At 57.5% G+C, this 14313-nt stretch overlaps 1 protein-coding gene across 1 annotated transcript in view; it reads left to right on the top strand.

Moving 5' to 3' along the window:
* The window catches only part of IQCA1 (IQ motif containing with AAA domain 1), a 156388-nt gene that overhangs the window by 36914 nt on the left and 105161 nt on the right, over positions 1–14313 (top strand). Inside the window, exon 7 of the mRNA XM_062202570.1 lies at positions 14010–14094. Within this exon, the coding sequence (XP_062058554.1) occupies positions 14010–14094 (85 nt within the window). The remainder of the gene's footprint in view (positions 1–14009; positions 14095–14313) is intronic.

The following is a 14313-nucleotide window of genomic DNA, read 5'->3' as shown; positions in this document are numbered from 1 at the left end:
GTGTCCCGCTTACCTGCCCTGCTAGCCCACATGCCACAGCAGGTGCAGCCCCAGGTGCTCTGGGAACCCACAGCTCAGACGTGCTCAGTGGCTCTCTTGGGGATCCTGGCTCACGAGCGGCAGGCCTGGAATTCATACGCTGTGTCCTGATTCCCCCAGCACTGAGTGTGTCCCTGCCTGGGCCCCTGTCCTCCATGAGGGCTCAGGGTCGGTTTGTAGGAAGAGACAGCAGATACCCAAGTCCACCTGGGGCCCTCGGCTTTCCCTCCCTGTCATGCAGAGCTGGGACTGGTTCTGTGTGGCTGGAGGAAAAGAGAGACTCAGGGCGAAAAGGAGAGAGGAGGGGAGAAGAGAGAGGGCGAGAGTGAGGAGGAGAAGAATCGTGGGATTTGGGGACGCCAGCTTGTGGTTTGCCCCAATTATTTTATAGATGAGAAAGCAGACTCAGAGAAGTTGGGTAAGTTGGCTGCAAATCCGGCATAGTTCCTGGCGCCCGAGAGCTGACACCGGGCGAGTGAAGACTTCTGAAACAGCGGCATCGTGTGAAACCAGAATTGGTTCTCGAGGGACGGCTCCCATTGTCCTCTGCGAGGACTTTGAAGGACATCAGAAGGCAGCGCCCAGAATGCTCACAGTGGCCGTCTTCAGAGCCGAGGGCGCGTGCCCGCGTTTGTTCTGTGCCGCATAGCCCGAGTTTTCCACGGCGAGCTTGAATTACTTTCAGAATGAAAAAGTTTCCGAGACACAGGGAGAGAGAGGGCCGGGCTGTCAGGGAGGTGAGCTGGGGCTCGTTATTCTGAATTCCTCGTGTAATTACATGTTCCAGGAATCCTCAAAGGCGGCTCTGGTGCGCGGGGAGACTGCACGAGGTGTGCGCATTGCCCGTTTCTCCTGTTGCTTCAGTGGAAAGAAATACGTGGGGTTGAGTGGGGGCCGTGGGAGAAGGTGAGCAGGATCTGCCGAGGCCGCAGGGACAGGTGCACGGCCCCGTGAAATCGGGTGTTTTGATGTCAGGCGTCACAGTAAATCAAATTCAGAAGACCCAGCAGCTCCAGGCACTCGGGGTTGTGTGGGTGCCAAGTCCTGATGACAGACAGACCCTGGGGCTCTTCGGCAGATACCGAGAGTGACTTCCCTGATGGGGGTCACGGGCTGCTGCAGGTGAGAGCCCTGGGACTGGCACAGCCTCTGTGGGGCCCCGTGTGGTACCCAGAGTGCGGGAGGTGAGCCAGCTCCGGGTGCTGCCATCTGCAGGGAGGCCACCCCTACCCGGTACAGTCGGGTCATCCTGCAGTGTGGGGGACCCCAGACCAGCTGGGTGCGTGGGCGAGACAGGTCCACACTGGACAGGGACTCCAGGCTTGCCCAGAGAGCTCTCAGGTTCCGTGTCGTGAGGGGACGCCCGTGAGAGCAGTGAATTGGGGGAATAAGCGTTGCCGTTTGGTCAGATGAGGCCAGGGCGTCTTCCAATGAGCCCCCAGCCCAAGGCTGCCTGCCGAATTCTCCCTCGTGCTGCTTAGTTTCCAAAACATCGTGAAAGAAGGGGGTGAAGGGGTGAAGGCGTTGAGGACGGAGCGTTTCGCAGCGTTGCGCTTTTGCTCCTGTGACTCGAAGGGTATAAAAGCTAGGTTTATTTTGATGCAAAAAAAGAAAGAAAACAGTTAAGTGCATAGTTCCTGTTTTCTACAAACTTTTTAAAGACCTCTTGCGTTTTCTTGGGCTTTTTGGATTCGTGAACTAGAAGAGCGAATGACTCGCTCCTACACAGGAGGAGGGGTTCTGGGCGAGTGACAGCTGGGGTCTGGACGGGGGCTGGAGAGAGACAGATGACTTCGGGGGGATCTCCCCTTCCTGCCTGGAGCCTCTGCTCCTGCCTGGGCATCCATTTTCCTGTATAAATACAGAAAACTGAAAATAAAAACCTGCTTATCATCTCAAAAACCAAACCAGGCAGTCGCGTCCCCCATAATATATTGTTCTTCCTAATAAAATTTAGAAGGCGGTTTGAGTAGGGAGGTTCCCGTAGGATTCAGACGTAGAATTCAAGGTCTGCTTCCCAGTCGAGAAGGGAGCCTGGGCCTCGGGTGATACCGGCGAACCACGTCTCACTCCCGCATAGCCACGTCGGTGCAAGTGCCTGGCTCGGCACACGAGGGTCTCCGCCTGTCCTTTGAGGGGAGGTGGCCCCCTCTGTTTTCCAGGGAGGGTCATGCTAATGGAGTCCATGTGCAGTCCGTTGCCTTGACTTCGTGCAAGCGAATTTATAGGCAGCAAGTGACACGTCCGGAGGCTTCCGTGCAGCGCACGAGCCGCTCTCTGTCCAGCGCGGGGCCGATTTATGAGTCTGCTGACATTAATGGAGGTGGCTGGAGGAGGGGTGGGGTGGGGCCGGCCGGAAACCCCTCCCTCCATATGTTTTTCGTATTTGATGAAACACAGATAAATCTGCCCGGTGAGTCTAGAATGGTGAGGCCCGTGGCCGCTCACGTCGGCCCCCGGAGGGAGATGGATCATCCCCCCCGCCCCGGAGGGAGAGGGATCTCCCCCCCCCCGGAGGGAGATGGATCACACCCCCCCCCCGCCGAGGGAGATGGATCATCCCCCCCCCCCCCCAGGGAGATGGATCATTCCCCCCATTATGCATTCTGAATTGCTGCTGGTCACGTTCAGTTTGTGCGAGGGTTTCTGGCAATATGCTTGAATTTTCAATAGGCCCCCACTTTACCAACCTGCTGTACCTCGAGGTTGCTAGCCGGAAGTACTCGGGTGTGCCTCCCCAGATAAAATAGGAGAGGAGCAGCTGAGGGGCTTTTATTTAAAAAGTAGCATTAACCCTTGAGTACAATTTTTAAGAAGGTAGCACTGCCCCTCCCCCGCCCGGGCGCCGGTCACGTACAAATCACAGAGTTCGGAGAGCTGAACGGAGCTTTGGGGTCTGACCGCTGGCCGGCGCTGTCGGCCGAGGCTCCCTCGTCGAAATGCTTGGGGCCAGTAAGCAGCAACTTGAGATTGGGAATTATATTTTCCCGAATTTTGGAGTATTTGCACGCTCATATACCTTGGAGGTGAGACCCAAGTCTAAACTCCAGATCCATCTGTGTTTCACACGTACATTTTCCACATCACCTGAAGGTAATTTACACGGTGTCTCTAATAATCCACGCATCGAAGCTCCACAGTGGGAAATCTTCCTCTGTGGTGTCTCAACGCCCACAGCTCTGGAACAGTCCAGGTCTGGAAGCTCAGCCTGCACTGGGTACTAATGCCGCACCGCAGAGGGGCAGCACCGGTCCCCGGGGATGACTGGCCGACATATCAGCTCTCCATTCCCAGCAAGAGGCCATTTGCATGCTGCAGCTCCCCTGCGGCTGCATGGGCGTCGCGTGGGGAGGGCGCATTGTTGGAGCCTGCTCTGACAGGCCACCGCCCCGCCATTCGGCTCGGCACTGCCCAGGAGCCCTGTGTGGCCGGGCTCAGGCACTGGGGGCCGTGCTCTGCCCGGGCAGGGCTGCTAAGGCCCCCTTCCCTCGTCTGAAAACTGCCAGCGATGTAACAGCATGGCTGGGGGCGGGGGGCGGGGTGGAGGCGGTGTTGAGTGCGCGACGATGCCACGTGCTGAGCCTGTGAGTTTCCCTAAGTGAATGTGTTATTAAAGAGGGATATTTTTTTTTTGGCAAGTTATTCAAACAAACATACTGAGCCAAGCTCTCCGAAAGTAAAATGAAATTTCAGATGATCAGAGGTCACCCGGTTTACTCGGGCTACCGGCTCCCCATAGAGCCAGCAGTGGACTTTGAGATGGTGCCCCGCCTCGGCGCTCAGGGCGTGCCTGTGGACTGGGAGCAGAGTCCGGTTTCTATGGCGTCGGGAGCCTCATCCCGCAGGTGTGCCCCAGGGGAGCCGCCCGTGCCCCGAGCCAGGTGCAGGAGCTGGGCCAGGTCAGGCATTTCCACTTGGGATATTTTAAACTTGGGATGGGCTGATGGGGCTGTGCCCCTCGTAAACAAAGGGTCATCTGTGTATGGCAGAGCTCCCCAGGACTGCTGTGGGCTGCCCCCTCTGGCCTCCCACGGTCACCTCACCCAGGCACGTGCTGCTCAGTTCTGGGTGCCGGTGACTCCCGAGCACCAGTCTCCACCCCGGCGCTCTTGAACTCTGTCCGTGTGGCTCCAGGTGCCCGCTCTGCTCACCGCTGAGACACGTGGCAGACAGCTCAGGCTCCGCCATGTGGAAGTGAGCTGCTTCCCCCCCCCCAACCTGGTCCACCGCCCCTACCAGCCCTGGAGGTGGTGATGCTCCTTGTGAGCATCTCGGGCTCTAGTCTAGCTTCACCCTTGGCTCCTCGCCTTCTCCCAGCCAGCACCCATCGTCTTGACCTTCAAGATCAGCCCCGCGCACCCTCTCCTGAGCCCTCCCTCCTCCTGTCCCTGCACCGGAGCCGCCTGTCTCCCGCCTGCCCTGGAGCAGCCACTCAGGGACCTCCCACCCATCCCTGCTCCCTCTACTCCACTTCCCGAACACAGCCTCCTCACTACCCACCCCCGCACAGCGGCACACACGTGTCCTCCCCAGTGTCTGAGGTCAGAGTCGGGGCTCTGCTGGGCTGCACGAGGTGTCGGCCGAGGCCGAGGTCTCATCGGCTGTGAGCCCCCCTGGTTGGTGGCAGCATCGTATTCCCTGTGGGCCGTCGGTGCTCTGTTCCTCACCTCCTGGCCGGCAGCAGACACGGGAGTCTGTAAGTCAGCCTCGTGCGGGTGGCTGCACCTCCCGCAGGGCCGCCTCCTGGATTCCAGCACCTGGGAGAGGCCACCTCCCGCCCCTGGTCCGGGGTTTCCCGCCCACAGAGCGCCCTGGACGGCTCCCCCGTTCCCTGCGAGGAGCAGCCGCGTCGGAGTCACGGAATCCTCACCCGAGGATAAAGCCATGTTTCTGTACCATGGTTTGTTCTCTGCGCGTTGTTTCTAGCTTGGCATGCTCCCGTTGTCGTCTCTGACTTGGCGGCTGTTTCAGGAAGCACTTGGAGGTTTCTTGGTGGCTCAAGATTAGACGTGATCGTGGGTCCCCAAGAGCGTACGTAGTGACCGTAGTGACCGTGGGTCCCCAAGAGCATACGTAGTGACCGTAGTGACCGTGGGTCCCCAAGAGCGTACGTAGTGACCGTAGTGACCGTGGGTCCCCAAGAGCGTACGTAGTGACCGTAGTGACCGTGGGTCCCCAAGAGCGTACGTAGTGACCGTAGTGACCGTGGGTCCCCAAGAGCGTACGTAGTGACCGTAGTGACCGTGGGTCCCCAAGAGCGTACGTAGTGACCTTAGTGACCGTGGGTCCCCAAGAGCGTACGTAGTGACCGTAGTGACCGTGGGTCCCCAAGAGCGTGCATAGTGACTGTAGTGACCGTGGGTCCCCAAGAGCGTTCGTAGTGAAAGGGCCGGGCAGGGTGGCATCGCGTGCGCGAGTGGAAGCCGGGTGGGCGTGTCAGCTCCTGCAGAAGAGGCATTTGATACAATGAAGCCCCCTGCCCCCACTGTTTAAAACCAGAAAGAGGGCCGGTGCCGCGGCTCACTAGGCTAATCCTCCGCCTTGCGGCGCCGGCACACCGGGTTCTAGTCCCGGTCGGGGCACCGATCCTGTCCCGGTTGCCCCTCTTCCAGGCCAGCTCTCTGCTGTGGCCAGGGAGTGCAGTGGAGGATGGCCCAAGTCCTTGGGTCCTGCACCCCATGGGAGACCAGGATAAGTACCTGGCTCCTGCCATCGGATCGGCACGGTGCGCCGGCCGCAGCGCGCCTACCGCGGCGGCCATTGTAGGGTGAACCAACGGCAAAAGGAAGACCTTTCTCTCTGTCTCTCTCTCTCACTGTCCACTCTGCCTGTCAAAAAAAAAAAAAAAAAAACCAGAAAGAAAGGGAAGTAGGATGTCGCGAAGCCTAGGCGGGTAAAACGTAAGCCCCGTGAGGACAGGGCTTTTCGCGTCTTCTGGTCACTGCTTTTCCCAGGGCTGCACACAGCGTCTGGTGCGTCGGGGACTGTTGGTGAGTTCTGAGTGAGCCAACAGTCATCCCGAGTGAACAGGAGGTGCCACCGCGCTTTCGGGAGAAGTGCCCGGCGCTTTCCCGGAAATGACTGACGGTGAGCGCCGGGTGACAGAGAGCTGCATGGCCAGGAAGTAAGAGGAATAAGTATCTGTAAATAGAGTGGAAAGGGCGCTGTCTAGAAAAGGTGATGAGCCCGCTACGGGAGGGAACCGTAGGAGCCGCAGGAGACCTGCAGGAGTCGGCGACGGCTGAAAGGCGGGACGGGCGCTTGAGAGATGGGGAAGTGCGCCCTGCGCCTGGCTTAATAGGAAGATGATGGATCTGCTGTGGGTAATTTATGGGGCTGACGCGATTTCAATTAAAATCCCAACAGGATTATTTATTGAACTTGCAAACATAATTATCAAAGTCATTAGGGTTAAAATAAGAGACTAAGAACAGTAAGGAAGGACAAATGGCACTTTATTTTCAAGTATATCATAAAGAAAAATAAGGTAAATGCATTTTACTAATAAGGAGACATACGCATAGATCAGCGAGACAGCGTGGATAGCCCAGGAACTGGCGGAAATAGATGGAATTCGGAATCTGATAAATGAAGTTCCAGGCGCGGTCAGGATGAAAAGCGTGGAGCTCCAGAAACGAGGTGGCTCACCCGGGAAGCCGCCGGCCCCTGGAGCCACATTCGGGACTCCGACTCCCCCAGAAACGGGTCACCGTGTCCTAAGTGTAGACGTAAGAAGAGTTTGAAAGAAGATGGAACTAATTCTGCCGTAAAAATGACACGCTCTGTGTCACAGTCAGACTCGCATGACACGGAAGGAAGCCAACCGTAACATATGAAATTTATTTTTGTTAAAAATTATTTTACTGTATTTTATTTAATTACAAACCCGGTTCCTGTTTGCTGTAGCGAGGAAAACAATACTGAAATGTATGAAAAAACAGAAGAAAAGAAGTCGCCTGTAACAACCCCAGGTGCCGTTTCGACAGCCGGCTCGGGCACCTGCCGATGCGGGCACCGGGGGGTTTCTCCTCTGCTCCCCTCCGGCCCCCCCGCTTTCACTCCCTCCCCTCATGCAGTGCCTTCGTCTCGGGGAGACTGGGCTTTTCCCAGGGCGCTCACCCTACAGCAGTGCTGGGACTGGTTAACATCCCATGTATCCGAATCCCTCCCACTTGAAATCAAGAGAAATGAGCTCCCAGCTGTGCTCCTTGGGCAGCGCCTCTGGCTTTGGGAGAGCCAGCTGCCACCATCGGCAGAGAAGCCTTCGTGCGACGCTCCGGGTGACCGGACCTGAATTTCGAGGCGGTGGGGCAGGTGTAGACAGGCTGGGCCGGGTCACACGGCTGCCCTGGCTGTGCAGGGAGCTGCTCTGCCCCAGGGAGGCCCAGTCCCGCCTCCCCACTGCCGAGCTCGGTGGGAATGTGCCAGGCACAAGAATTCCCCCAGATCCCAGGCAACCTCTGGGTATTTGTGCAAAATACCAGGTGTCTTCAAGCGGTTCGTGGAAAAGTCATATTGCGGAAGAAGACTCTGCATGGGTTTCAAAAATTGTTTTGCAGCAAAATAAGCTTATTCTCTTTTTAATTGCTCTGTTATTATCTTAATTGTATGTATTTATGGCCTCTGGTTAGAATGGATATCATCAAAAAAAAAAAAAAAGCCCTGGCCAGGATCCAGAGGAGGGGAGGAGGGGAGCTCTCACGCCACAGTGTCGGTGGGGATGTAAATTACCGGTACAGCCACTGTGGAGACAGTGTGGAGCTTCCTCAGAAGGGCAGAAACAGGTCTGCGATGCGATCTGGCAAGCTCTCACTGGGCGTGGTGTACCAGAGGAAATTAAATCATGGAACTCACCTTTAACTCCACTTTCCCAGGAACTCAGTGAAGCCACCTCCTAAGACCCCAGAGCTGAGGGCAGAGGCGGCCCCTGGCTGCCCTGGGCTGGGGGCTGCGTGCCGGGCAGGGCTGGGAGCTGCGGCAGGGCTGGGGGCTGCGGGCAGGGCTGGGGGCTGCGGCAGGGCAGGGCTGGGGGCTGCGTGCCGGGCAGGGCTGGGGGCTGCGGCAGGGCTGGGGGCTGCAGGCAGGGCTGGGGGCTGCGGCAGGGCAGGGCTGGGGGCTGTGTGCAGGGCCGGGGGCTGCGTGCCAGGCAGGGCTGGGGGCTGTGTGCAGGGCTGGGGGCTGCGTGCCGGTCAGGGCTGGGGGCTGCGGCAGGGCTCTCCTCCGAAGCCAAGGCAGGCTCGGCTCGGGCGCTGTGTCTGTGGGACCAGGGGCAGAGATTGACAGCCGGAGCCACGGACGGGCGGAAGTGTGGCGGTAGGAGGGGACCAGGGGAGCTGGAGGTTGGGCTCCGACCAGGGGTGGTGGCGTGGCTGGGGTTCAAAGCCGTCTCAACATCTGAACCCCGGCCTTCAGGGGGAGGAGCCCAGTCTAGAGCAGCATGGAGGAGATGCCCCCTGGGTCAGGAGCACACTGCTGGGACGCACAGGGAAGCAGGAAGGATGTATCATTCATTGCACACCAACCAGCCCTGTCCTGGTTGGGTGTTGGTGTCCTGAGTGGGGGACTCGAGGAACGTGGAGCAAGGAGTGGCACAGGGCGGCTTCGGTGTAGTGCATCACAGTGACACGGGTGGCCTGGTCACACCCAGGTGTGCTTGGGGGCGGAGCCAGCGGGGTGTGCTGGGCTGAGCCTGGGTATGGGAGGAGGGCGGGGGACGACTCCAGGGCTGGGTCCTTGGAAGAGGAGGTTCCGTTTTCTGAAGTGGGAAGGATGCAAGAGCAGCAGTGGGACTTGGAGCTTGGGGTGGGGAGAACCAGGGCTGAGTTTGAGACCCTGAGGTTGGAGGGGCTGTTGCTGCGTTTCCCAGGGGACCGTGGGTGTGCAGCTCAGGGAGAGGAGAGGCAGGGCGGAGCCTCAGGCTGTGCCGCCTCCAAGGTGTTTGTGACACAGCACAATGCAGGGAGGGTGGAGGACAGTCCGGAGACCCAGTCCTGGGCCCCTATGTTCAGGTGGGGAGGCGAGAAGGACCCAGCAGAGCAGAGAGAGCCGGGGTGGTGCGGGTTTGGGCGGGGAGCCACCAGGAAGGAGATGGAGAGGGCACACCCTGCCCCCGGTCACAAGCATTTCATGTCCTTCGAGAGTGAGACGGGGAAGCTGGGTCCCATGGGCTGGAGGAGACCTGGAGGGGCTTCCACGGGAGCTGGGGGGAGAGAACTTTGAGGAAGGAGGGAGACAGCCCCTCCGGCAGTAACGTCGGGGGCGTTGCTAAGCTTGGGTATTGGCCTTCTGGGGGCTGTCCCGAGCAGCGTCGATGGTGCCCCCTCCCCAGGTCTCCTCGTATCCTCTTGCCCCTGTGTCCATCTGTGTCCTTGGATCAGGGCCCTCATCGGAGTGATTGGCGTCTGCAAGGCCCCTCTGTCCAACAAGGCTAGGACCCGATGTAGCCCAAAGGCCGAGTGAGCCCCCTCCGTGGGGACCGTGCTGGGAGGGGCGCAGAGCCAAGCAGGCAGCTCCAGGAAAACCTGTGTTTGTGACACGCCTTGGAAGGGAGGGAGTGCGGAGGAGAGGGAGACCCTGGGGACTGTGCCTGTGACAAGGCCAGAGGCCAAGACCGGAGCCAGGCCACGCAGGGAGGAGGTGCGTCTGAGGGCCCAGTCCTCTCTGCAGGTGGCAGCACCCGGCCCCTGCCCCAGGCAGGGGTTCAGGCGGATGTGGTGAGCTCCGGTGTGTGTGGTCGCCGGGGGTGACAGCATGGCCGCCCACACCGCTGTGGGTTTCCCAGGCTCCCAGCCTGCAGGTTCCGGATCTGGGACCGCAGGCACAGCGGAGGCAGGAGTGCACGCCCAACGGGGGATCAGGTTGCACACGCGGCAGAGAGCTTGGTTTCCGCTGCTCATCAACAGTGCCTGTTCCTGACAGCACGTCATTGGGGTCCGCGGTTACTCCTGGGGACGTCCCAGGTGGCCGACACCTGCAGCCAAGGTTGTCAGATCCCTTTGCCCCAGAAACACGGTGGGAGCTAAAATAATGTTTCCCTTTCACTCATCTTGTATTGTGAGGGTCTCTCCCCGGGGCCCCTGCCGTGCTGTGGAGCACAGAGCCAGGAGCAGGACATGGTGGCCGTGTGGCTGGCCCACAGTAAGAGGTTCACAGGGGGCTCGCTGGGGCGGTGAGCTGTTGGTCCCCCCACCACCGGTGCCACAGTACTGAGCTGAAGGTGTAGGGAGCAGGCGGGGGAACCTCAGAACTACACACTCAAGACCTGTCTCTTCTGGGACCAAGGCCCAGGGAGGGGCTTGGGACAACATCCCAGTCAGTGAGCCCAGGGCACCCTGGGGGTGTGGTCACTACCTCCAGCTCCACCCCCACCCCCAAGGAGACAGCTGGAGCAAGGGAAGCATGAGGAGGTAGTGCACACGTTGCACACGAGTGTGTGTGTGAGAGAGCTGTCTGTGCACCGCCCTTTTCCAGGTACAAATTTTAAAACATGTTTTAGCTATTTAAATAGTCTTGGGTGTTCTCTTTCTGGGTTTAATTTTTTTTTAACATTTGTTTTCATCTATTTGAAAGAGCAACAGAGAGAGAGAGAAGGAGAGAGAGAGAGAGAGAGAGAGAGAGAGAGAGAGAGAGAGAGAGAGAGACCTGTCTTCCACTCTGCTGGTTCACTCCCCAAATGCCCACAACAGCCTGGGCTGGGCCAGGCCCAAGCCAGACTCCCAGAATTCCCTGCAGGTCTCCGGTGTCGGGGGCAGGGATCGAGCACATGGAGCCGTCACCTGCCACCCCCAGGGCACACGTTAGCCGGAAGCTGCATCGGAGGCGGAGAAGCCAGGATTCAGGGCGACACTGCAGTGTGGAACGCGGGTGTCCTAAGCGCGGCTTCACCCACTGCCCACCCAGCCACAAGGCCCACCCTAGAACTCGGCTTCAAATGTGCGCCCTACAACGGTGTTTTCATTCTTTAAGGGTAAGATTAATTCAGTTTCAGATTATGACTGATTATATAAACAAACATGCCCACGGATAACCAAATATTTCATCGCTCTATTAAAAATAAGAGTGTTTGATGCTATTGTTTACAGAGGTGCTGTGAAATGTGGTATTATTAAATCATAATACAACAATTGATGAAAATCCTCTTTGTCTTGAATATATATATGTATATGTATATAATCATACATGCATACACACATATTGGTTTGGTTTATGTCCTTGAAAACTCTTGTCATGGATCCAGCATTGTGTTGTAGCAGGTAAAGCTGCCGCCTGTGAGGCCAGAATCCACTGTGGGCACCGGTTCAAGTCCCTGCTGCTCCACTTCCAGTCCAGCTCTCTGCTTATGGTCTGGGAAAGCAGTGGATGGTGGCCCAAGTGGTTGGGCCCCTGCACCCACATGGGAGACCCAGAAGAATCTTCTGGCTCCTGGCTTCAGCCTGGCTCAGCTCTGACCATTGGAACCATGTGGGCAGTGAACCAGCAGAGGCAAGATATCTCTCTCTCTCTTTCTCTGTCTCTCCCTCTCTGTACCTCTGACTTTCAAATAAATAAATATTTTTTTTAAAAAAAGATTCTTGTCGCATTAAATAATAGAAAAAGCCTCTAGCGGTCATTATTTGGGAAGTTCAAGCATCGATTGCATTGGAAATTCGTGTCCCGCCGTGAAGTCTGAGTGTCCTGGGGAGTATGAGGCGGACCAGTGAGCCATTATCGTAGCATAGCCTTGGTTCAGGGCCGGCGGCCAGTGCTGGCAGTCCACATAGCGTAGCCTTGGTTCAGGGCCGGTGGCCGGTGCTGGCAGTCCATGTAGCGTAGCCTTGGTTCAGGGCCGGTGGCCGGTGCTGGCAGTCCACGTAGCGTAGCCTTGGTTTCAGGGCTGGCGACCGGTGCTGGCAGTCCACCGCCGGGCGGTGCCCTCACAGGAGCTCCCTCTCTGGCATTGCGGGGGTCTTGGTGCGAGGTGGGGTCCTGCAGAGGCCTCGCTGCTCCTCTGTTATCAGGCGTACACGTGAGATCCTCCAGCTTTCGTCACTCCTCGGCTCGAGGAAAATGATTCCACTGTGGTTCTAACAACTTCCGCGCAGGCTTTGGAGGACATGGAGCTGTAGGTGGGAGGGTGTGAAGACACAGCGCTGGGATTCTCAGTGCAGAGACTTTGGTAGATTTTACCCTGGTCGGGCTGGGCAGGATGTGGTCAGCCAGTGTGCAGGGTGGGGGTGTGCGGCTCGTGGACAGGCAGTGTGCAGGGTGGGGGTGTGCGGCTCGTGGACAGGCAGTGTGCAGGGTGGGGGTGTGCGGCTCGTGGACAGCCAGTGTGCAGGGTGGGGGTGTGAGGCTCGTGGACAGGCAGTGTGTCAGAGAACGCTGGGGCATCAGTGATTGTGGAAGGTGAGGCGCCACACCTGCCCCTTGGCTTCTCCAATCTGTGTCACCACTGTGTGCGGAATCTACTTGGGACTACACAGACGTGTTTTGATTCAGGCGTGGGGAACGTCCAGCCTGCAGGCCGTATGAGTCCCCGAAACCACTGGGTCTGGTGCTGCCAAGGCAGCCACAGGCAGGGCTTGAAGTTCAATGCAAGCGCAGCAGGTGCACTTTGAAGGTGATCGTCGTGTGCGGCCAATATCCTACCAGCCTTCGCGGAAGAAAGGTTCCCAGCCCTGGCTTGAGTGAAAGGCCAGATGGGCGAATGGACAGAGGGGTGGTGAGTGTCCTCACGACCTCACGGCCTTCCACTGACCGGTTCTACCGCCTGTCAGCACCGCCACCCTGCCGGCGTGCTCCGAGGCCGGGAAAGTGTGGGGACCTCATGCAGACCACGTCCCAGGCACTAGGGCACCGCCCTGGACCCGGTGTGAGTGGAATCAAAGCAGAGCACCCACTGCTAGGAGAGGCTCAGAGTCCCCCTCCCTTGTCCACCGGCACAGCTGTGTGAGGCCGGGTTGCCTTGCTCTACCTCAAGACAGTGCGTGGCACCAGTTTGGAATCCAGAAGCAGACACAAGCGTGCTCCTCACTTCCGTAAAGCAAGGCAGCAAAGGGACTTGGAGAGATGCAAAACTGAAGCATTGCTCGGTAATTTTTTGTTTCAGAAAATATATTTGATATTTATAAAAAATGTATTTTTTGCATGTTAGCATATAATGGGTTTATATTTTCATGAATTGAATGTCTGTATTTTTGAAATTCCTGAGATCTACCACGTAATCCAGTGAACGTCAAAGAGTGTAACTCACATAACAACAGCTTCCTGGGACCCTCAAAAATTACTGAGTGTGAAGGGTTCCAGACGGGGACTTGGAGAACCGTGGATGCAAAGTCATTTTAAAAATTATGCTGCCGATCCCTTAGATCGCACACGTTTGTGAATTAGTGGAACCAGCTTGCCAGTAACTGGTTCCTTCTCTGTGTAGAATAAACCCAACTCCTGTGGCCACGCGAGTTTCCTTTAGAAATATTCAGTACATGTTCCATCGGAAATGGTCAACATAGACCTCAGCGTCTGCTTTAGAAAACGCAGAGCTTGCAGGGCCACAGGAGAAAGCGCTGTTTGTGACGCATGAAATACGGGGCCCCAGGCGCACGAGGAATCCGGGGTGTGAGTGTGCAGTTCGCACGCTGTCACTGAACTCGTGATTTGCGCAACGCCGTCCTCCTGTTTAGTTTCAGAATCCTGTGTTTACCCCAAAGGTCAAACAGGAAGAAATGATTTGTGCTTCTGTCTTCATCCCCAACTCAGAAGCACTGAGCATTTCAATATTTAAGGGGAAGAAAAATACGATCTGTTGTAAAGAGAAACGTTTGTCCCGTTGTAGCGAGTCTCTGGGGGGAGGGCCGTGCCCTCAGTACCCCCAGTTCCTGTGTGCTGCTCCTGGTCTACAGGGGCCCGGTGCGTGACCACCTGCCCACTGCCCGACCGTGTGCAGATCCCTGAGTGCCGGAGTCTGGGCCTCACTCTGCCTCTGCTCTCCACAGGAACCTGACCGGCACGTTTCCCGACTACCCCACCGAAGAAGAGGGAGGCTCTGCCGTCATCTTCTCCAACAAGACCCCACAGCAGGTACGGGTTCCGGAGAAATGAGCCACCGGGGTGCTGCGGCCGCTGTGTGGGCTCTTGGTAACCTTCCCACAGACGTTCCCGTGAGCTACTGTCGGGTGCTCGTCAGCAGGCACCAGGAGGCTTCAAAAAGGCCATGGAAAATGGAATTAAACGGCCTTTCTTTTGGTGCAAAAAAGTTTGAAATCCATGCATGGTTTTCCCTAACTCATTTTCCATGAA

Source organism: Lepus europaeus, chromosome 1 (genome assembly GCF_033115175.1).
Source record: "Lepus europaeus isolate LE1 chromosome 1, mLepTim1.pri, whole genome shotgun sequence".
In the NCBI taxonomy this organism is placed as follows: Eukaryota; Metazoa; Chordata; class Mammalia; order Lagomorpha; family Leporidae; genus Lepus; species Lepus europaeus.
This window is presented reverse-complemented; position numbering and strand designations above follow the sequence as displayed.